Source organism: Urocitellus parryii, chromosome 12 (assembly GCF_045843805.1).
Source record: "Urocitellus parryii isolate mUroPar1 chromosome 12, mUroPar1.hap1, whole genome shotgun sequence".
NCBI lineage: Eukaryota > Metazoa > Chordata > Mammalia > Rodentia > Sciuridae > Urocitellus > Urocitellus parryii.
This window is the reverse complement of record NC_135542.1, coordinates 15,400,442-15,423,178: the sequence shown is the minus strand read 5'-3', so window position 1 is coordinate 15,423,178 and position 22,737 is coordinate 15,400,442. Positions and strand designations below refer to the sequence as shown.

The 22,737-nt window shown below is 41.0% G+C and overlaps 1 protein-coding gene and 1 pseudogene across 1 annotated transcript in view; one reads left to right on the top strand and one right to left on the bottom strand.

Moving 5' to 3' along the window:
- The window catches only part of LOC144249783 (nephrocystin-1-like), a 34,567-nt gene that overhangs the window by 8,933 nt on the left and 2,897 nt on the right, over positions 1-22,737 (bottom strand). The window contains exons 2-11 of the mRNA XM_077791963.1: positions 22,276-22,349; positions 18,459-18,519; positions 17,317-17,441; positions 15,153-15,354; positions 13,629-13,730; positions 9,433-9,524; positions 9,087-9,129; positions 8,071-8,158; positions 6,029-6,123; positions 4,140-4,268 (exon numbers count right to left, since the gene is read on the bottom strand). Coding sequence (XP_077648089.1) covers positions 4,140-4,268; positions 6,029-6,123; positions 8,071-8,158; positions 9,087-9,129; positions 9,433-9,524; positions 13,629-13,730; positions 15,153-15,354; positions 17,317-17,441; positions 18,459-18,519; positions 22,276-22,349 — 1,011 coding nt within the window. The remainder of the gene's footprint in view (positions 1-4,139; positions 4,269-6,028; positions 6,124-8,070; positions 8,159-9,086; positions 9,130-9,432; positions 9,525-13,628; positions 13,731-15,152; positions 15,355-17,316; positions 17,442-18,458; positions 18,520-22,275; positions 22,350-22,737) is intronic.
- On the top strand, positions 9,962-10,382 carry LOC144249894 (protein PET117 homolog, mitochondrial pseudogene; annotated as a pseudogene).

Here is a 22,737-nt window from a genome sequence, read left to right as displayed (position 1 = left end):
CCAACCAGAACGCTGCCTGTGGTCACTGTGATTAGCTGGGTGTGTAAAATGACACCTACAGCAAGCACCCAGGAAGCCACCCAGAGAGACCACTCAACACCACGGATAATTCAGAATGGAGTTCTAAGAAACGACTAAGCCACACGCAAGAAGGAGGAAAGAGAACAGAGGACAACAGGGAGAGAGAACAAAGCTGGGCTCCCTCCGAGCCCTAGAAAATAAAACAAAAAAGAAAAGCAGGCAGCAGACCCAGAGGCTTGAGGCTCCCCACGACGCTGCAGGTGTGGGTGCACCTGCCCTGCAAAGACGGTGGGTGCTGGGAGGGCGTCCTGGATTGGGGCTGCCCAGGCTCTACAACAGAGCTTTCCATTTGTAATAGGCTAGATTTGTTAAAGAAGCCTCCAAAAAGCAAATAATGCATTTTTCTAACTATTAAATGTGATGTAAAACTTCTCAATTTCGAACTCTGTTAAAAATTAATTTCATAAATGAACTTCTAGGAACTGGATATAAATGAATCCCATATTTTCTGTTAAAAAAGTGAAATTCTAGTTTTTGTTTTCGGTTCTCAGGTGAGAACAGGAGAGTACAGCAGGTCCTCTCTTCTTGGTCACTGCTGACACCTCCGGGCGCATTTGTGGTGGTGCTTTTGTGCACAGTAGCCCTGTGGTCACCCTTACTCCAAGTTCAGGTGGAAGAAAACCACCAGGGCAGCGCCACACCCAGTCCTCCCCCAGGCCTCCCTACCTGTGTGCGTGTGACCATGGTCTATCCAGGGGTGGATGTCTGAGACCTACTGCCCGCTCCACACCTGCTCTCCCTCCACCCTCCACACTCAGCCCACCACCAATCCCGTTGATTCCCGCCTCCTGCATCTCCCCCCACCTCATCTCCACCCAAGCTGTAATCCTCATCACTTTTTTGGTTGCACTTATTATGCTCCATGTGTTGTTCTCCGGGCTTTACTTATATTAACCCAGTTTGCTCACATTGATCCCAGGAGGTACAAAAGGAGGAGCCTGAGAGCAAGGTCAAGGTGCCATGTTGTGCAAATACTAGCGCCAGGGGCAATCCTAAGCAAGCTGGATCCAGATTTTGCTTCTTCAAGATGATGCCTATTGTCCTCTGCCTGCCATGCTGTGCCACGGCCCTGCCCCCAGTGGTCCACTTGAGTCCCCTCTGGCTGCCCTCTCCTCCCTTTAACTTACCTTTTCTATTTATTCTTCGGAGAGGAGCCAGAGATCTTTCCAGAACATGAATCTCATCATGTCACCTCCTTCAGTGCCCTCTGCTGTTTTTAGGACAGATGTGCACTGGTTCTCACACTGCCTGCCTTCCAGACACTCCCCGTCAGGATTCCACACTGGCGGCCACCCTGCTCCCCCTGGAGTCCCCTCCCCAAAGGTCCTCTGCCTGCAGGTCCCACGGAGGCCTGGGGCTCCTCAGCTCAGTGGGTGAGGCTGTGAGGAGCTCTTCTGCGGCTCCCACCCACTCTGGGAACCCCTCTAACTAGGCTTTAGCTGACATCTACCAGACTGTCTGTTTCACTTCCACTTTGTGATTAGTACAAAATATTTTCTAATTTCCCTTTGACTCATTGATTATTTAGAAATCTGTTAATTTCCAGGCATTTGAAGACTTTGCCCACGGATCTTTCTGTTACTGATATCTAGCTTAATCTCATGTGCTCAAAGGCCATAGGGTACATGGCTCTCAACTCTTTTAGACTTGTTGGGGTTTATTTTCTGACCCAGGTCCACCTGTGTAGACTGGTGGATATTCCACATGCACTTACAACATGCTTCTTACTGTTTAGAGGTGAAGTGCTGCTCAATACTGATTCTACCTAGTTGGTCAATAGGTTCATCAATTCCTAATATCCTTTCTCATCTTCTGTCTGCTTGTTCTATATTCCTGAGAGAACAGTAGTGAAGTTTCCAATGATAATGGCGGCTTTTCCCATTTCTTTTTTCACTTCCATCAAGTTTTAGGTCATGTGTTTTGAAGCTCTAACATGGGGTGACTGGGTATGTGTCTACTTTGTTTGACATTTTTTCTTTTTAATGCACTGGGGGTTGAACCCAGGGCCTTGCAGATGCCAGGCAAGCGCTCAGCAACAGAGCCACATTCCCAGGCTGACATTAATATCTTGAATAGTGAACCCTCCTCCCTTTAACTTACCTTTTCTATTTAAGGTGGGCTTCTTGTATGGAGCATCTAAGTGGGTCTCTCACTGTAAACTCTTACATTCCCCTAATAATGTATTACATGTTAGGTATATTTTTATATGCCTATTGGTTTCTCATGTTTTCTTTTTTGAAGGGCGTGTTCAAGTTTTTGCTCATTTGAAAAACTGAGTTATCTTTTTATTTCTTAGCATCCTTGACTTGTTCTTAATCTTAGACTAAAAAAAAAAAATTCTACATTTCACTGTCAATGATAGAAATTTAGGTTTTTCTTGTTCTTTATAAATTTGAGGAAGTTCCCACCTGTTTCTAGTTTGTAGGGAATTTCTTAAAACTCATGAATGGGCACTGGAATTTGTCAATGTTTTTTCTTTGTTTATTGAGATGTTCACATGATTTTTTCTTGTCTACTAATATGATGAAATAACATTACAATTTCGCATGTCCAATGCTGGATGCACAGGTGTGTACATCTGAACATGGGAAGAAATTCCAGCTGGTCGTGACCTACTGTCCTTTCTATAAATTGCTAGATCCAACTTGAGAATGTTGTTTAGGATTTTAGTTTCTATATCCATGAAGGATACTGGTTTTGTAATGTCATCGTTTGGTGTCATGTTTTTCCTAGATTTAGGAAATACGTTAGGGAATGTTTTCTCCTTTTCTATTCTTTGGAAGAGTTTGCATAAGATGGGTATTATTTCTTCCTTAAATGTTTGTGGGAAGACACTAGAGTGAAGCCATAAGGACTTGGAGTTTTCATTGTAGGAAGTTTTTTAATTGAAGTTGTAATTTCTTTAAAAGAGAAATTCAAATTTTCTATTTCTTCTTATGTCAGTTTCAGTAAATTATGGTATTTTATAAAATTATCTATTTCATCAATGTTGTCAGATTTACTGGCATACAATTCCTCATAATATCCCTTATTGTCCTCAGTGTCTGCAGGAGCAGTAATGATGTTTCTATTTCAATGGGAGATATTGATAATTTGTTTTCTTTTCTTTTCTTTTCTTTTCTTTTTTTTTGTACCAGGGATTGAACTCAACCACTGAGCTACATCCCCAGCCCTTTTTTTTTTTTTTTTTTTAAATTTAGAGACAGGGTCTCACTGTGTTGTTTAGCACCTCACTGTTGCTGAGGCTGGCTTTGAACTTGCAATTCTCCTATCTCAGCCTCCAGAGCTGCTGGGATTACAGGTGTGCATGTGCCACCTCGCCCAGCTTTCTTTCACTCTTTTTAAAGTATCTTGGTCAGTCTTTCTGGGCCTCTTTCAATTTTATTAATCTCTACAAAGAACCAACCTTCATCTCCATTGATTTTCTCTTCTGTCCATCTGGTTTCTATTTCATTAATTTCTACTCTTTGTTATTTCCTCTTTTCTACATTCTTAGGTTTAACTCACTCTTCAATTTCTAGTCTCTTAAGTTCCCAGTTTAGACCACTGATTTTAAACCTTCCCTCTTTCTAGTATATGCAATTAAAGCTACGAATTTCTACCTAAGCACCACTTAAGCTACATCTCATGAAAGATACATTATTTTTTTAGAAGTCATTCAGACTATCACTTGGTATTAGGTAAAAAATGGTCTTTTAGGAATCAGGGAAGAGCTGAGCAGAAAAGGATTCCAGGAGACCTCCCGGGAGATGGCGATGCTCCATATCTTGCCTGGGGAGCTGGATATACGTTGCATTTTCAAAAACGCAATGCTCTATACTTAGACCTGAACTGTACACAACACTAGAAGACAGGTACCAGTCCCTCTCATAAGTGAAGAAATCTAAGGCCCAGATGGGTTAACTGTGTGTGTACCAACATCACACACTGAAGAGCCAGGGTTAAGCCACTGCGGTACCACACACTCACACACACAGTGCACTCCACCTTTAATGTGTGGTACCACACAAGGGCTTCTCCATCATCCTGTGTGAGATGGTTCAACTCAGTGAGCTTACCTTACTGCCATCAAACAGACAGAGGCGAACATGTCTGCTGAGCACCTGGATGCTCGTTCCTGGGAGAGGAATCATCTTACAGCTCCACAGGGTGAGGATCAAGGAAACACGACTTGGCCTTGACTTAATCTGAAAGAAAACCACAAAAACCTATTAATAATAGTACAAATCCATTTCCAAAGCATCATTTGTAAAATACAGCTTAAGAAGATATACATAGAATACAAAAAGGAAAACTTTTACATGAATATACATGCACAGAGTTTCAATAGTCTGTTCAAAATCAAACCCAGTTATTTCAGGTAAATTTTGCATAAAGTTATACTTGAAATATTTGCATTTTTTTCTTAACTACTTAAAAACTTCAATGAAAGACTACTAGTACTAGCAGGTAAAATATATGACCTGACCCTGTATTCTAGTCTCCAGGGTCTTCACTGTATTCTAGTCTCCAGGTCCATTCCCATACGATGTGTGGAATTGTAGACAGTTACCCTAGCATGACAACCAAGATACCTGGCATTAATGTCACCCAGCTACCTCCTCTTTGGCTCTTAGATGCTTTGACATAGAATGTAATGTTTGGTCTGACTGTTTAAATCTATTTCACAGATAAAGGTCAGATTGTGAATAAATAAACTGGCATTCTGTATTTTTATTTTTAAAGAACAGCTTCAATTAGCTAAACTTTACATTCTGCTTTATGATCACAAGCCTTTTCATTTAAATAATTTTTATTGTTGCAAAAGATAAGATAATATCAATAATCTGTCACCTTTTAAGTAATGAGAGCTGGGTTTTTAGTTCCCGGGCACAAATTCATAGCATTAACTGTGATCTGCTCAAGCACTCGTGCACCAAGCAGCCCCTCTCTGCCCACTTGCAATACAGCACCTCCTACTAAGGCGCCAGTTGATGCTCAGGGTGAGAGGATTAGGGGCATCAGTTCTGCACCCCCCTTCCTACCACGCCGGCCACCACTGAGGGGTAAAGTCAAGGTAAATGGGAAGGGAGTGACATACTCTAATGCAGTTTATATCTGTTACAGGCAGATATAAAGTAGAATTAAAGATCAAGAACATATTCTACTTCAAATACTGGGATAGCAAAAATCTTTTTTTCTTGGTGGTACCCAAAAAGTGTGATCATGAAGTTCTGCCGACTTTTTCATTCCCACTCAACTAAGATCATGTCACTTCTACTCTTCCTGACGGAGCTGGCAGCTTCCCACTACAAGAGATCTGATGAGCAGCTTGCAGAGAGCAAAGTCTGCTTAGCTCTTGGTCCCAGAGGTCTCAGTCCATGGTCGCTTGGCTCCACTGTTTTGGGGCCAGTGGCAAGGCAGGGAATCAGAGCGGGGAGCACATGGTGGCGTGAATGTGTCACCTCCCAGCAGCCAGGAAGCAGATGGGAGAGAGGCAGGGACTGGGGTCCCACAATCCCTTCATGGGTGTGGCTCAGCCATGTAACTTCTCCTCATTAGGCCCCAGCTCCAGGTCCTACCGCCTCCCAATAGCCCCCAGGCTGGCAGCAAGCCTTGACCCATGGGCCGTGGGGCATCTATCCAAAGCACAGTGCTGGCCAACACTGACTGCGTTCTCATACTCTGCCAGGCACTGCCAAAGCCTTCATAAATTCTCACAACCGCTCGATGTTAGGAGGACTGTCATCCCTGTTCCCAGATGAAGACACTGAGGGAAAGCATGATGAACAGGGAGACTCAGTATTACATCCTTTGTGGAGGAGGGCACAACCGCTAAGAGAAACCAGAGTCAGGGGTGCTGTCTTGGCTATGAGAACACCACTGCTTTAAAGCCACATGTCACTCATGTGCTGGCTCCAGGACAATGGCAGCCAGGCTGCAGCTTCTCTGCTGTTGCTGTACTCACAGTGCCTGTCTTCACGTCCCACATCAGATCTCTGAAGGCCAGCTGTGACGCCATGAGCTCAGGTTGCAGAAAGTAACTTGCTTGAAACTGATTCCCTGAAAAAACAGCTTTCCTTTATTTTCTTATGAAAAGAAGAATAAAATTCAATACCAAAAGTCTAAGACATTATGCTACAAATTTAGGAAACGATATTTCCAAAATGCTAAGGGGCTTACTAGCAACTTGCTTTCCAAGACAGATGAACCAAGATAGAATCATGCTCAAAATTTTAAGATAAAAACTGATAAAAGACTACTTTAAGATAGTTTTAAGGAAGATCTTAAAGAGTTTAGACCAACAACATGCTTCACAGTGAAGATGATTTATTCAAATATTTCTATAAAATGCAGAAATCTGTAACATTTTTTATATATTTTAGAAAAAATACATAACCATTAGTTTTGCTTCTTTTTAAATTTTTTTTTGGTTGTTGATGTAACTTTATTTTTACTTATTTATATGTGGGGCTGAGGATAGAATCTGGTACCTCACACATGCTAGGCAAGTGCTCTGCCACTGAGCCCCAGCCCCAGTCCCAGCCCTGCTTCTTTCTTCACATATGTTTTTAGTTGTAGAGGCACAAAATACCTTTATTTTATTTATTTACTCTTCCGTGGTGCTGAGGATGGACCCAGTGCCTCACATGTGCTAGGCAAGCGCTCTACACTGAGCCCGGCCCCAGAACCTAGTTTTACTTCTTAACACAAAAGTGCAGGGATCCATCCACAAAATGCACGAGGACCTTTTCAGCACTGAAGCCAGCGAGGGGGTAGGTCTCATATTTGGGAACTTATAGTGGCACTTCTGCTATCAAGACCACCCAATGCAAGTGAACTCCCCTTCCACTCTGCCAAAAGGTCCTGCGCAGCACCGGAGATGGTATGACCTGTCAGGAATGGAGCAGCCTACCTGTCCCCACCTCTATCCTGCTTGGTGAAGAATTTTCTACCAAAAGTCTTTGATGTGTTCCAATATAAATAAAGCAAGCGCGAGCTCCATCCTTTGTTAGGAGCTAGACCCATCTGGTCAGCTTTGCCCTTTGATGCCCCTGCTCTGAAACTGCTTTCCTATGTTCTGAGGTCATCTCATGGTACTTTTTTTAACTATTACTTCCCAGCCAGCCCATCCCTCCAGAGGGAAGCCAGTCCCTTGCCCACGCAGGATATGGGAGATTCATAAGCATTTTTATACTTCTCTTCCATAGTTTATCATGAAGAACATTTATTATAAAATCACTTTTTTGTTTAAGAAATCATTTGAGTCCCTGCCCTGTGCCATGGGCTGTGCTAGGAGCTGGAAATGGAGCCGAGAATCCTTGTTGACCACAGCTGAGTGAGGGAAACAGAGAAGTAGGCACATGAGACTAGTGCGTGTGCTCACAGGGTGGGAGGGAAGCCGCGCTGCCAGAGCGGGCATCGCTGCCAAGGTAGAAGGGACCCTGAGACTACAGGATGGGAAGGGGCAGGAAGGACCTTCCCAGCAGAAGTAACCTTGAAGCAGCCCTTCCACCCACAGTTAATGGCTCAGGCACACAAGAGCCAGCCTGCCCCTCATGACTCCCCTTCACAATGAGCTTCTACACAAAAGTTGCCAAGTACTGGGAAATCCAGGGTGAACAGGAATCAGAAAGCCCACTGAGGACGCTCTAGGAGAGCCCTTGCTGTGAAGAGGAGCAGAGGAAGGGAGGGTTCCTCGCTGGGACGGGATGGGCTGCTGGCACTGTGGTGCGCTGCTCACAGTGGTGGCAGGGGAAGGCAGGACAGGCAGGCTAGAGAGCAGGAAAGGGCTGGCAATTAAAGAGAATAGGGAAGGGCTGGAGCCCACAACACAGGTAAACAGATGGTCCTCTCACAGAACTGGAGTCCTTGCTTATGGTCACAAGAGGGACAAGGAAAGGACGTGCACCAAAGAGAAGTGAGACTCGGCATCTTCCTCAACTTGTTCTAGCTACCAGAGAAAAATTAGCCTCCAAGCATGGCTGCAGAGGCCAAGCGCCACCATACCTTCCTCCAGCAGCTGGGAGAGTGTGGAAGGCCTGAAGCCTGCGGGGATAGCCCCCATGCTGGTTAACACATCCATGGCGTTCATCTGCTGAGGAGAGGACAAACAAAAGTGGTCTGCTCGTTTCCATCCATGATTCCTCACCTCCCCACTGTGTCCCTTCAGCACCACAGCAAGCCCAACCCAACGGGAAAACACCACGTGCACATGTCGGGAAAGCGCTGCAATGTGACCCAATTCCTGAGAGGACGTGGCCACCACTGGATCTGCACTCTCACAAGGATTTGGGGCCCACATAGTGCTGGGCACAGAGCTTTGTGTTTCTAGATCACTGCTTCAAGTACATTCTGACTGTAATGCTCCTGCTCCAGCCCCACCCCAACTGCACTGCCTTTCAGCAGATGATACCGCTTTTGACGCCCAAGGAGCTGTCAGGTGCTTTGCGTAAGTGCACCCCCAAACACCTGCACCGCGAGCATCTCCTTGGGAATTAGAAGAGCAGTAAAAGGTCAGGAAGATGCTAACTGAACCGTTCATGGTGATTACTCACGGAGTGGAGAATTTTCATTTTGTCGTGTCATTTTTTTTAAATGACAGGATTACAGATAGTGTCTTACCTTTCTGGGTTTTTCAGACTTTTCAAATAATCACTAAAATCTAATGCCAGCCTTTGCCAAAATGATAAATAATCTGGATAGGATCAATGAGAAAGATTGCGAGCTCTGAAATCACACCATGAATGAGATGATCTACTCTTCTTGTACAGAAGCCCTAATGAGAAATGCTGGTTGCAGCTCAGGCTTACTAAGGCAGAAAGAGAAGCCTTCTGCCCTGCACCTTCCACACCTGAGCCTGGGTAGATCTAGGCAGTCTCGAAGAGTCTCCATCCTGGTTTGAATCTGAACTCAACCAGAACTATAGGTAATAAAACACTTAAGACATCCCAAATGTCTTAATTGCCAAAAATATTATAAGACATCAAATATAAAGTATTATTAATAAGACAGCAGATACCAACCTCTGAGATAGCTTTTTGAACAGCACTGCGGCGAGTATCAGTTCTGGGGAAATGAAAGAGCAGGTAAGTTCAGGCGCAGCCTCTGCCCCTCACCACAGCAATCAGAGAACAAGTACAAACACTCAGTAGATTCTGAAGACCAAACAATCTCTAGGCGAGGCCAAGCTAGAACTAAATGCACTAAAAATAATTGCAAAACTAAAGTAGCCATGACCTTTAGGTCAACAATAATATGAAAAGCTCTCTAGGTATAAGCTGACTCCATTTCAAGAAAATCTTGCATTATTTTAATAGTAAAAATAAATAAAAAGTCGGCAGAAGCTGCTCGCTCTCCCTCGCTCTGTACCTCTGATTAGCTTCGGATTCACCCTCCGTCCCCCCGGTGTCCTCCTCACTGCCCTCTTCACTTGTCGCCTGCTCCTCTTCTTTATCACAGGGCTGGAAAAGTGTTGAAACAGGAAGTGCTTTCCAACTAACACAAAAATCAACCAATAAAAATGCTACGACTTTCAGAAACTTTCAAGCACAGAGGGGAATTTATATGTGACAGGGAAAAAAATTTCAACCCATGACTGATAACTTCACTATGTGAAACAATGACAAAGACTAAAGTAAATAGCAAATTCACCAAAATAAATCCCAGGTAGAATTTATTCAAATGAAAAAAATTAAAAGAATTACCTTTGATAGGAGAAAATAAATGTGGGGTAAAGCCCTTTGCAGTTATGATACCAAAATTTAAAAATCATAAATGGAAATACTAGCAGATTTCACTAATAAAAAATTCATGCAGCTGAAGGTCAATAAAGAAACGATTGGGCTGTGGCCCTGGCGCCTGGGGCTGGTGGGAGGCGGCCAGGGCAGCTTGCGCAGGGATGTCGAGGAGCTCGAAGGTGGTGCTAGGCCTTGCATGCACCTGAAGCAGCAGCAGGACCTGCAGAGGCTTCCTGACGGAGTGATCAGAGATATTGAGAGGCAAAATCGGAAAAAAGAAAACATTCGTCTTTTGGGAGAACAGATTATTTTGACTGAACAACTTGAAGCAGAAATAGAGAAGATGTTATTGGAAAAAGGATCTCAAAAAACATGACTTTAAAGGAATGTGAAATATTAATGGGACAAAGCACTGAAACCGTGTGTGTTATGTATGTGTGTTGATAGAGAATAGCTTAGTGAGATCTTCACCCTTCTTGTGACAGTCCTTTTAAATTTGGTAAAGGACAGTAGATCCTATACTCTAAATGACTTTAAGAATCCCCTATGTTTGAGCAAAGAAGTTGTGGGCAGACACTCTGAAGAGTTTCTACCTGTGTGATTCTGATAGAAGCCTCTTTAAGTTCAGCATCCAGAGTTAGAACTGTTACTGAAGAGCACTTCTGAAATTGTGAGGAGGGAGGGATGGATAGTAACATCCACCTCAGTAGTTTGATAAGTCGACATGATGATGAAGCCACAAGAACATCTACCTCAGAAGGGCTGGAGGAGGGTGAAGTGGAGGGAGAGACTCTCTTGATTGTTGAATCTGAGGATCAGGCATCTGTGGACTTATCTCATGACCAGAGTGGGGATTCCCTCAACAGTGATGAAGGAGATGTGTCGTGGATGGAGGAGCAGCTGTCCTACTTCTGTGACAAGTGCCAAAAATGGATACCGGCCAGTAAGGAGCTTCTCAATTCCTTTATTTGTCAATTCCTGTGTGAAGGTTTATTTTTCCAACCTGTGAGAGAAACATGAATGTAAAATAGATCTAAATAAAAGGATAATTATTACATTCATTAAAAAAAAAGAAACGATTAACACCAAGTTCTAAGGGTTAATTTTATAAAAAGCTCTTATAAATCAAGAAAAATATTTTTTAAAAAAATTCATTTGAAAAATGGTCAAAGAAACTGAACTGGTTATCCACAAAGAAGAAACGCAAATGGTCGTAAATCATATGAAAGGATGCTCAGCCTCATTGGGAGTATCACAAGTACAAATAAAAAGTATGAGGCTGTTTTATTGATCACATTGGCAAAGGCTAAGAAAGACTGGTATTGGCCAGCCTCGGCAGATGCATGGGGAAATAAGCCCTCTTAACATTGGAGGCCATAATTTTGCCAAGACAAAATTGGCAAAATAAATCAAGATATAAAGGTATAAACCCTTTGAAGCACTGACAAGCATGTAGGATTACACCCAAGAGGAACAACCAAGAGTCTACAAAGAGGTACATGCAGACTGATCCAAACAGGCTGCAGATGGCCACCCTCCACCTCTTCCTCTCTAGCAGAACCTCTGAATCATCAGGCCTGCTGAGACTCCATCTGGCCAGCCAGCCTCCCTTGCAGCTAGGTGTGGCCTGGGGACGAAATATGCTGGTTGTCAAGACATGGCTGAACTTTTCTAACTTCCAGAAAACTTTTTACCTCCTTAGATAGCAACTCATATTTCTTGATTCTTTCCTCTTTTCACTTTTGCTGCTCAGAATCATTAAAGGATTTGGCCACTGACTTAACTAAAGAGGTAACCCAGGAAGAGCTGCCTCACTTGGAGCTATGGAGTTCCAGGTGGGGCCTGAACCAGCACCAGAAAGCCATCTCCACACTCCTTCCATGCGTGGGAGAAGACGCAGCTACCTCAGGTGAGCTGCTTTGGGGAGATTTTTTGGTAATTCACAGAAGCTAATTTTAGGATCTTTGTGGCATAATTGATGGGGATTATAGGTTGCAAACACCCTGAATAAATGTCACCACGAGCTGGAATGCTTGCTGCCTTCCAAAGGAGGACCTAGACCTGTCCTGTGTGGTGCATAGCCCTTCGCCACCCGTGGCTACTGAGCTCTTCACATTAGCACAGGTTGAGATGTGCTGTCCACGTAAACACACACTGGATTTTGAACCTAATATAAAACAAGTAACTCAATGTCCAAATATAGATCATCTGTTGACATGATATTTTTGATATATTAGACAATATAAAATATTAAAAATAATTCCCCCTATTTGTTTACTTCTTAATGTGTGTAATGAAAATATATATTTGTGTCTTTTCCTGGCAAAGAATTCCTAAAACTCTTGGAATTTCCTGAATTCTTATTCATAAGAAGTTTTCTTATTCCTAAGAAGTTCAACCATTCTAGTGTGCAGACTAGTGAGGTGCCTCTAGAGGACCCCCAGACAGCTTCAGGAAGGGATTAGAGGTTGGAACCTTCAGCTCTTCCTTCCAAACTTTAGGGAGGATGGAGGACCTAGAGATTAAATTCATCACCAATGGTCAGTGATTTAGTTAATGAGAATAAACAAACTTCCATAGAAACCCCCGGGAGGCTGGGGCTTGGGTATCTTCCAGGTGGGTGAATACACAAAGGCTTTGGGGAACAGCATGCTTAGGTCCTGCATGCCCCACCTCAACATCTTGCCCTGTGCGACTTCTTCACTGGTGTTCCTGAGTTGCATCCTTTATAATAAACTGGTACATCCAAGTATAGTTGTCCCGCAGTATCCTCAGGGGATTGGTCCCAGGAATCCCCATGGATACTAAACCTAAGGATGCTCTAGTCACTTATATAAAATGATACAGTATTTGCATATGACCTGTACACATCTTCCCACATACCTTAAATCATATACAAAATACCTATGATCTCTAACACAATGTAAATGCCAAATAAATGATTATTATATTGTATAGTTTAGAAAATAATGACAAGAATTGTACATGTTCAATATAGATGCAACTGTTTTAAGATATTTTTGCTCTGTATCCTCAGATACAGAGGACAGACTGGAAAGGGTTCTCCCAAGTTCTCTGAGTCAACCTAGGGAATCATCAGACCCCTGCAGAAGGAGAGGAGACTTCTGGATTTTTAGCCAATCAGTCAGAAGTACAAGTGGCTACTGGGACATGTGACTGGCATCTGAACAGAGGGCAGTCTAGTGGGACTGTGCCCTTACTGTGTGACACCTGTGCTAAATCCAGGAGTTAAGGCCAGAATCCAACTGAGTTGCCGGACACTGGCTGGTGCTAAGGAGCTGATATGGAAAATGACACCCGTGGTATCAGAGAATAACCCCCCACCCCCACCCCCGAACTCAGTGTGGTCACTGGAAGACTTGGAATCCCGTTTGTGTGTGGGTTTTCTTATTTCCATCTGACAGAGCTCATCCAGACAGGTGTCTGCACCACGTAGCATGTGCTGTGACTCAGGACCAAGCAGGCATAGACAGGATGCTGATATCTTGGTAAGGGGGTCATGTATTTGTGGAAGTAAACACCAAGTGGACAGTGACCATGTTTTATGATAATAAATGCCTCCTAGTTGTTATAAACACCACCAGCTCACAGAGCCACCTCCTGCCGAGAATGCTCCCGGGCTCACTTTCACCTGAGCTCTTCACAGGCCCCAGGACCTCAATACACAATGTCCTCCCCACACCCTGTCTCTGTAAAACTAAATTTAAATTTCAAGTCATTCTCTAGTCAACTGATCAAAGAATATAGCTTAATGTTTAACTGGAAATTAGATCTATCTGAAGGAGAAAGCATACAACAAAGACTCACCTCCAGGTAGGTTCTGGGAATCAGACCTTCATTTCCTTTGCTGTCCTGAGCTATCCACCAACCATCAGGCTTCTTCTCAATTACAAGAAGAATTTCTCCTTTCTTAATGCAAAAAAAAGTACAAATTTAAAAATAAAGCTCAACAGTCATGAGTAGCATTTCACTACTAATGCTTTAAAATATGCACTGAAAAAAGGAAATATTTCCTTAATTCAATATTTATCCTAAGTTTTATTAAATGCTTCCCTACTGCCATACCCCAATACCTTTGTGACTATAAATGAATCATTCCTTTGGGTTGCTCAACACACATTCAAATTCTACATGCAAATGGGGACCATTTCCACAAGCATTTATGAGGACCCGTACTTATTCTAGCAATTTGATTATTGCAGAAAATATTTTTGAATTTGTCTCTCTTTGCAAAATTTCTTCCAGGAGTATCATATAAATCCCTGAAGAAAAATGATTCTATTAAGTTAAGCCCTATTTTGAAACAAAAATAGTTTACCCAATGTTCCTACCTACCTAATCCATGTTTTCAACAATACTTGTCCATGTACGAAATATAATCCATCCTTGAAAAACAGTAATTTCCACTACTGAAGACATGTAAAAGCAAAGACTTTCTTAGAATATACATTATTATTTAGTATTGGTGGCATTTTTCCAGGAAAAGTTAAAAAAAAAAACCTATGAATTAAAATGTATTAGCTGAGTGCAGTAGCACATGCCTGTAATTTCAGTGACTTGGGAGTCTGAGGCAGGAGGACTGCAAGTTTGGGGCCAGCCTCAGCAACTTGGCGAGGTTCTAAGTAACCTAGCAAGGGGCCCTGTCTCAAAGTAAAAATAAAAAAGGGGTGGGGACGTAGCTGTGGTAAAGCACTCCCAAGTTCAATCCCTGGTACCAAACCAAACAAAAAACAATAAAGATATTAGTTGTACAATATTCTTGCATATTTTACTATTAATGAGTGTCACACTTTGAAGTTAAACAAAAGATCAAGATTTATATATTCAATAAAAATTTCTTTGAATCATTTCACTAGCAGAAAATTGTCTCAAATCCTTTATAAACCACACCTGCATGGCTGAGGCTGTAGCTCAGGGGTAGATCACCTGCCCGGCTAGGCCAGGTCTGATCCCTGCTCTGCATAAACAAACAAGACCCCACAACTTCATTTTTCTATCCCACCTGCCACTTATCTATGCACAGGCCTAGAATGCACGTGCGCCCCTTCAAGTCTAAGCCAACAGGAAGAAGTGTGATAGTGCTCCCCCTACCTCAGCTAGAACACTGCCTAACCCACCTGAATAACTTGGTACATATGACATTCAGAAACTAATTATAAAATTTTACCCCTTGTTAAGATTTATCAACACTAAAGCCACATCTTTAGAACAGGTAACTTTAATAATAGACTCTCACATAACTACTGCTTGTAAATCATAATTCCTTATTTAAACAGACTGAGCCTTTAGAAACATTCTCCTTACACTAGGGTCCCCATCTTCTCTACTTACCTTAAATGTAAGGTCCCCAACTTGCTGAGCAGTAAAATCTCCAAGAGCAATGTATTTTCTACTTGTTTGTTTAGGACATTCATTTTCTTGTTCCTCTTCCTCTTCCTCTCCACCACTTTCTTCCATTTTGTCATCATTTTCATCTTCTTCATCTTCCTCAAAAGAATCATCATCTTCCTCTTTGTCAGTAAGCACATCAGTTCTACAAAAAGCATTTGTATGAGGAGATCTCTTGAAAAAACATGTGAGTACAAACCCAGTTGGAGCAGAACCTCTGTACCTTGAAGAACTGTTCCATTTTTGGAGCTGGCCAAAAAAAAAAAAAAGCAATGAAAGGAAAGTACAACTAATGGTTCCCACAACCGTGCTGAGCACACGTGACCTGAAGGACTGAGGGTGGACAAGGAGCCGGTTGATATGAGCGAGGCCTGTGCTACAAGAGCACCCCACCCACGGCCTGGGTCCCCCATTCAGGACAAGCTGCTTGAGCGCTTTCACACAGTGCTTGAAACACAAGTGGGGGTTTTGATTCTGGCTCTCTTTCTTCCATGGGTGACCTTCTTGTAAGCTCTCCCTTTCTCATAAATAAAGTTGAGATAACAACAGAACCTGACTCCTAAGGCTGTCTTGAGGATCAGGTGAGTGAGGATCCCTAAAGTGTTTAGAACAATGTCTGCCTGCAGTGAGCTGCCCATCAGAGCCAGTTAGGATTCGGGCTGAGGCGGTGGCTCAGTGGTAGAGCTCTTGAATGTATACTTGGAGTATCTGGATATACCTAGAGCCATTTATCTTCATCACTATTGTATTTCTTTCCTCTTAATCAGTGTTGCTAAGAATTTATCAATTTGATTAATATTTATAGAAAAGTCAATGTTTGGCTTTGCTGATTGCACCTACTGTTTATCTGTTGATGTCACTCTTTTCTGTTCCCATTGTATTTTTTCCTTTCCCTTGGGCTTACATTGTTCTTTTTCTGGCTTCTTAAGTTAACAGCTTCAATAATTGATATTTGGTATCTTTTAAAATTATTCATTGAAGCTATGAATTCCTTTCTAAGCACTACTTTGGCTGCAACCCATGAGTCATACATACTTTTAAAAATATTTTTTTAGTTGTAGTTGGACATAATAAATAAAGGTATTATGTGGTGCTGAGGCTCAAACCCAGCGACTCACACGTGCTAGGCAAGCACTCTATCGCTGAGCCACAAAGCAGCCCCAGAGTCATACATTTTTATCATTTGAAATATTTTCCAATTTCCAGTGCAACACTTTCTTGAATTCATGGGTCATACAGATAAAGTATGTAACTTAATTTGCAGACTTTTAATGATATCTAGTTATTTTTCTGTCACTGAGCTTTAATAGAATTCTAAGAGATCAAAAAATATATACAATTTCACTTCTTTAAAATTTACTGAAAATTGCTCTCTGGTCCTATATGGCTCATTTTGGCTAATGTTATATGTTCACTTGAAAAGAATGCATATTATTTATTTGCACAGATTTTATAGTTGTTTGTGGTGGAAAAGTTAAGTAAAATATCAGCTATTCTGACATTCTTAATGCTAGAATTCAGTGAAAATTCTAGAATCTTCGAGTCAATATTCTTAGCATTTTTCCCACAGTGTAAAAAGCTGGGGAACAGCATTTGAAGGGTCTAAATAATTGATATTTTGTTACTCCCTACAAATTGGGTTTGTTTATACCTACAAGTCTTTTGTAATTTGTAAGAGAGATTATTAACATTCTCTCCAGCAGAAAAACAATTATGTATCTACTTCAAATTTTTAAAAAACATTTATAAGAAAGGAGACCCTGTCAGTAGACACTGCAAGTCATTTTCCTTACCCATCAACACTGACACTCAGGGCATCATCCTAGTTATTTAACACTTGTTTACGTAGCTTCTCGCACCTCTGTTTTGCTTTCCCAACTACATCTTGAGTAATCTGAGGGCAAAGACTAGGACGTGCACATCTTTACATCTCTCTTGGGATTTGACATGTCCTATCATGTACAATAAAACTGCTCATTATTCAGACCATTGTGGTCATTTCTTCATATCTATGCTGTTATAGCATATATTTATTTCAGAATCAAATGTAAAAATGATAGCAACATAATATCTGAAAGAAAGGAATGAAGGCAAGAAGATGGCATACTCAGTTCTATGTTCTCTGCTTGTGGTCACAGCAAGCGCCTGCAGCTGTTGAGTGAGCTTGTCCAGAAAATTCTGCTCCTCCTCCTTTCTCTGATTATAGTTCCCGACAGGTGCAGACTCGTCCGCCTAGGAGAGAATATTTCATTGAAAAATGAATTTTAGTTTCCTAATTACATTCATTTTAAAAAAATAACAATAAAAACCACAGTAAGTACTGTAGGACAAAATAAAGACTAGTGTGAGATTATACTTACCTTAGGGAAATACATCAGAGTTAAAAGAAATGTAGTTAAGTAATTGAGTTGGAATGCAAGCCAAATGAAAACACAAAACCACATGGTTTTGTTTTCGTTTTGTTTCTTGCTGAGCACTGCAGACACTCTAGAGTCAAGTAGGGGACAGGGTCTGACAGGATACTGGCTCCAGAGTCAGAAAGGAGAGGGCTGGTCCCAGGTTCTGCCGCTTACTGACAGAGACATTGTTTCTTCACCTTTGAAAGCTGTTTTCCCATCTGTGAAATGGGTTAACTAGGTTTTCAAACTCGGGGCGAGCCTGCCTCCTGCGTTGAAAAGTTCTGTGTCACTGCAGAAATGCAGAAGAGACTCTCAGATGCAGTAACAAGGATTCAGACACAGGCAGGGGACACTTTCAGGTGACTTCCACTTGCTCCATGAGCCTCTAGCCCTAGACACGTAGATGAAACTCAGGCCCATACAAAAAAAAAAAAAAAAAAAGTCCTGAAGGGATGGCCAAGGGTACAGCTTGCTACTCCAATCTGGCAGTCATTGCTGTGAGAGCCACCACCGAGACCAGACTTCCTTCCACTCACCCGGGGCTAGACTCTACCCACAGTGGGATTAAAATCAAAATGGCTCTAAACTGCACCTCATCTAAGTTATACAATACACACATTTGAAAGGCAGTGTCTGGGTTTCTGGGTCCTTAATGTTGAAGAGCTCAGCAGGGCTGGAGGTTCTCTTCTGCTCTGAAGCATACCTGGGAGACCATGCCCCCACTCAGCACCTCTGGGTTGGGCTTTATTTCTAATGCAAATCCAGGAACTTACTGACTCCAATTCATTCCTCTTAGTGAAAATATTTATATAAAAAGTTTTTTTTCTAATATGATTCACATAATACTTACTTTTCTTAGCTTTTGAAGAACATTTTTATTCTCATCTATTGCCTGTTTTAACTGGATACATCTAAATTTTAATAAAGAAAGAAAATATAATGACTTTTCTGTTGTCACAATTAGAAAGCTATTTAAAAAAATCATTCAATCACTAAGCAGGCAAGGCCATTGGCTACTGTTAAGAATAATGTTTAAAAATCCACATGTAAAAACCTTTGTACCCATTGCTTTAGATGATCCAAGGGGCGCTCCAAGGTCCTGGGCAGGAAAACCAGGCTCAGAAATGTCAGGGACCTGGGGCCTCAGTCTCCTGAGTCTAAAATGAGGAGGGGCTCTGGGTTCTAAGACGCCTCCCCAGCTCTACAGTTCCCAAGGCCAAGGAACTGGACATGAGACACAACTGACCCCCACCACAGCTGTGTAAGTCTCCCAACAAGCCCGACTCCAGGCAGAGAAAATAAGGTTCTAAAAAGAACCACAGTGGGTCCCTGGGAGGGCAGCAGGCAGGGCAGGTGGGCACTCGGACTAGTGGCAGTGGCTGCCTCTTCCTGCCACTGCCACTGCCACTACACACCCCTTTTGAACAGGCTCTCGGGACAGGTTCAATGCTTTGGGCATTGAAGGTCTGTCTAGGATGCACATGGGTGCACGTTTAGGGAAATCAATCTTAAAGCCATCAGGGGTCTTTGTATTACTCGGGGAAACAGCAAAGATTCTCATTAAGTTTACATTTAGTTAAGGCTCTTTTGTAATAAATGTAGTAACTTTTTAAAGTTTACAGAAATCCTGAGCCTGTTAGCTCTCTTCTCTTATCTCACCTTCTTTTTCCCACTGAACCAGAAAATTCTTCTTAAAATATAATAATAATAATAATAATAATAATAATCATAAATGATTTGGGGAGAATCATAATTACTAAAGAACTTTCCAGCACACCTATTCCTGCACTGAAGGCTCCTCAGACTAAAGGCTGGTTCCTGACCCCATGATGAGCCCTGTCCACCTTCAAAGAACTTGATTTGCATTCAGCATATGGTGCTAACAGGAAACACACCAAGATATGCCACAGTGGAAGAACCAACCCAGGCTCACATTCTCAAATAAAAATGAATAGAAAAGGGCCACCAGACTAAATAAAGAAAACCAGCAACATAAGGATAAAATGTAAAATTAATAAATAAATAAATAGGAATCCGAGCACCAAGGAAGCAAGACAATTCAAGAACAGAAGAAAACTTAAAACAAACCTAAGCATGGAAGGAGAAAATCTGAAAGCAGAAATATGATACTATAAAAAAAAGATTGAAAACAAGAAAAAACACTAGTAAATGAACAACATGATCAGTAAAATAAAACATTCATAGAAGTTATACAAATTTTTGTTAATGTTTTATTTGGAATGTCTAATGGACTTAATTCTGGCTGCTACACAAAATACTGTCAGTATTTGTTACCCAATCCTCAATTACAATTCCATTTAGGAGAAAAAAAAAGTCAAGAGAATCTCCCAGGCATAAGAAAAAGACAAGCAACAAAAGTATTCATGAGAGGTTTAGAAACCTAGACAATCTATCCAAGATATTCAATACCCGACTCAGAGATGTTTCAGAAAAAATAGATAAATGGAAGTAAAGAAGTGATCTTTAGTAAAATAAAATTTCCCAGAGCTCATGAGAAATATATGAGTTTTCAAAGTGAAACTATCCACTTGGTGCTAAACAGATAAAAACAATGCCAAAATATATTGTGCTAAAATTTCAAAACACCAAGGCTGAAAAGTCAACAGGCTAATTATTAAGGAACGATAATTGGACTTACCAGCATCACTGCATGCAAAGAAAACTGAACAATGCCTTCAAAAGTTTTAGTAGCAATTATTTTAAATTCTATAACCAGCTAACTATTAATCAAACATAAGGGCAAAATGACATTTTCAGACTTGCAAACATCAGTGTGAATTTTTAAGGGACTGTGAAGGGATCATTTTATTCACAAGCTAACTATGGCTTAAAAATACTTATTATTGCCAGGCGGGGTGTCACACACCTACAATCCCAGCAACTCTAGAGGCTGAGGAGGAGGATTGAAAGTCTGAGGCCAGCCAGGGCAACTTAACAAGACTTTGTCACAGAAGAAAAAAATAAAAAGGACAAGGGATGTAACCATGTGGCAAAGGGGCCTGGGTTCAATCTCTTCTCCCCAGAAACACTTAATATTTTTTATTTTGAGAGAGAGAGAGAGAGAGAGAGAGAGAGAGAGAGAGAGAGAGAGAGAGAGAGAGAGAGAGAGAGAATGAATTTTTAATATTTATTTTTTAGTTTTCAGTGGACACAACATCTTTATTTTATTTTTATGTGGTGTTGAGGATCAAACCCAGCGCACCGCGCATGCCAGGTGAGCACACTACCGCTTCAGCCACATCCCCAACCCCAACGCTTAATATTTTTTAAAAGAAAATTCAAAGCTTAGCTTTCCCCAAGGCTTCAAATATAGTCTGTATATATTATTTTGTTTTTAAATCTAGCAAAGCAAGCACCATTACCTTTATTATTTTCTTCACTATTATTAATTAACTTAATTTGAAATAATTCCTTAAACAATCAATCCTGCCAATAATGGTAAATTAAATTCCATTTGACATTTTAAAAATTATTTATATTTTACTTTGCCTTTAGGCACTTTGAATTGCTGGCTTAAGTAAAACTTTTCCAAATACCTCTAATAAATAATTTAAGTTAATAGAATGAATCTCATGCTCTTTTCTTTTCTTCCCCATGGTCTTATTACTTAAGTATTTACTATTTATCTCCTGGTGCCCCTTCTCATGTTCTTCTGAATGCTATAAACTCTTCAAATACCCCTAAATATGCAGATTTACTTAATGATGTTCTGAACTTAATGCAAAAGTGTTAGCAGTCTAGTTCAGTTTAGTTTGTTATGTCTATTTAATGTTAAAATTTCCTAGGGATTAAAACCAGAAACTACTTACTCATATAGAGAACACAGTATCTTTTCAAGAAAATTAAAGGTCATTATCCCAAGCAAAGACAAATTGCTTCTAGCAAGATTTCTGATCATTTCTGGGCTACATGAGCCAAGGGCCTAGGGTAATTCTGCGTGAGCCACCACAGTGCATTCTGAGCAGATTTTAGTTGCTGCACAATAGCAACAAGCCCACAACCACTAGGTGTAGCTGGTTCCTTCTAGACCTTCATGACATCACCATGCAATCCTTCCATTTGGTTGTAATGGACTAAACCCTGCACCTCTGAGATTCTCAAGTGCCCTCCCTTGCTTCATGGAATTCTGCATTTCTTAGCCACCTTAAAACATTTTCATAGGCTCCCAACTTTAGTGTCTTAAAGCCAAGTAATGCTAGATGCATTAACTAACTGCTGTGAGCCTTGATTTTCTTATTTATGTTAATAAGTACCTTATGGTATTATTGAAAAAATTTAAGAAAAATTTTGTGGAGTGCAGACTATAATGCCCGGCACATACAGGGTATAAAATAAATGAAGGGTGCTTCTTTTTAATATTTACTATTCTTTATTTGATCTTATCATTTCAAATTAAGACCAGGTAGATATGGATAATGATAGGAAATATTTAAAAGTACATTTTAGAAACTCTTATTCACTATTACCTCAATATCATCTACCATTATTATTTTGTCTTTCAGGTGAAACATAGATAAATAAAAAGAAAAAGCAAGAAAGGAAGGGAAAGAGGGCAAGAAAGTCTCAAACAACTTCTGTACCTTAAATCCAACTCATTGAGATATAAGCTTAGTCCCGAAAATACCCAATAATTGAGCATACTTTACCTTTGGTAAATATCTCGACTTTTATTAGGTTCTAGAGCTTCTTTCAATCGGCTCTCTGAAAGCAGACTATCAACCTATGGCAAACGGAGACAGTTTAAAACATCATATTAAGTTATGATTCTTACATTTCAGTTATGTCTATTTACTTTTTTCCCCTTATGAAATAAACACTTTTAGGCATACAATAAAGTCGAAAGAATTTTAGAGCAAATACCTATATGCCACTACCTCGATTCTACTGTTCACATTTTACCCTACTTATTTGGTCTATCTATCCATCAACCCACTTTATTTTTATGCATTTTCAAGTCAACCGCAGTCACCAATACACTGCCCCCTAAATAATGTGCTATAGGTACCACTAAGAGAGCTGAATATTTGATGTAAAACATAAAAAGACATGCACAAACCTAAAAGGTATATCTGCTGCATTTTGACAAACATGTGTGTTTATAAGTGAAA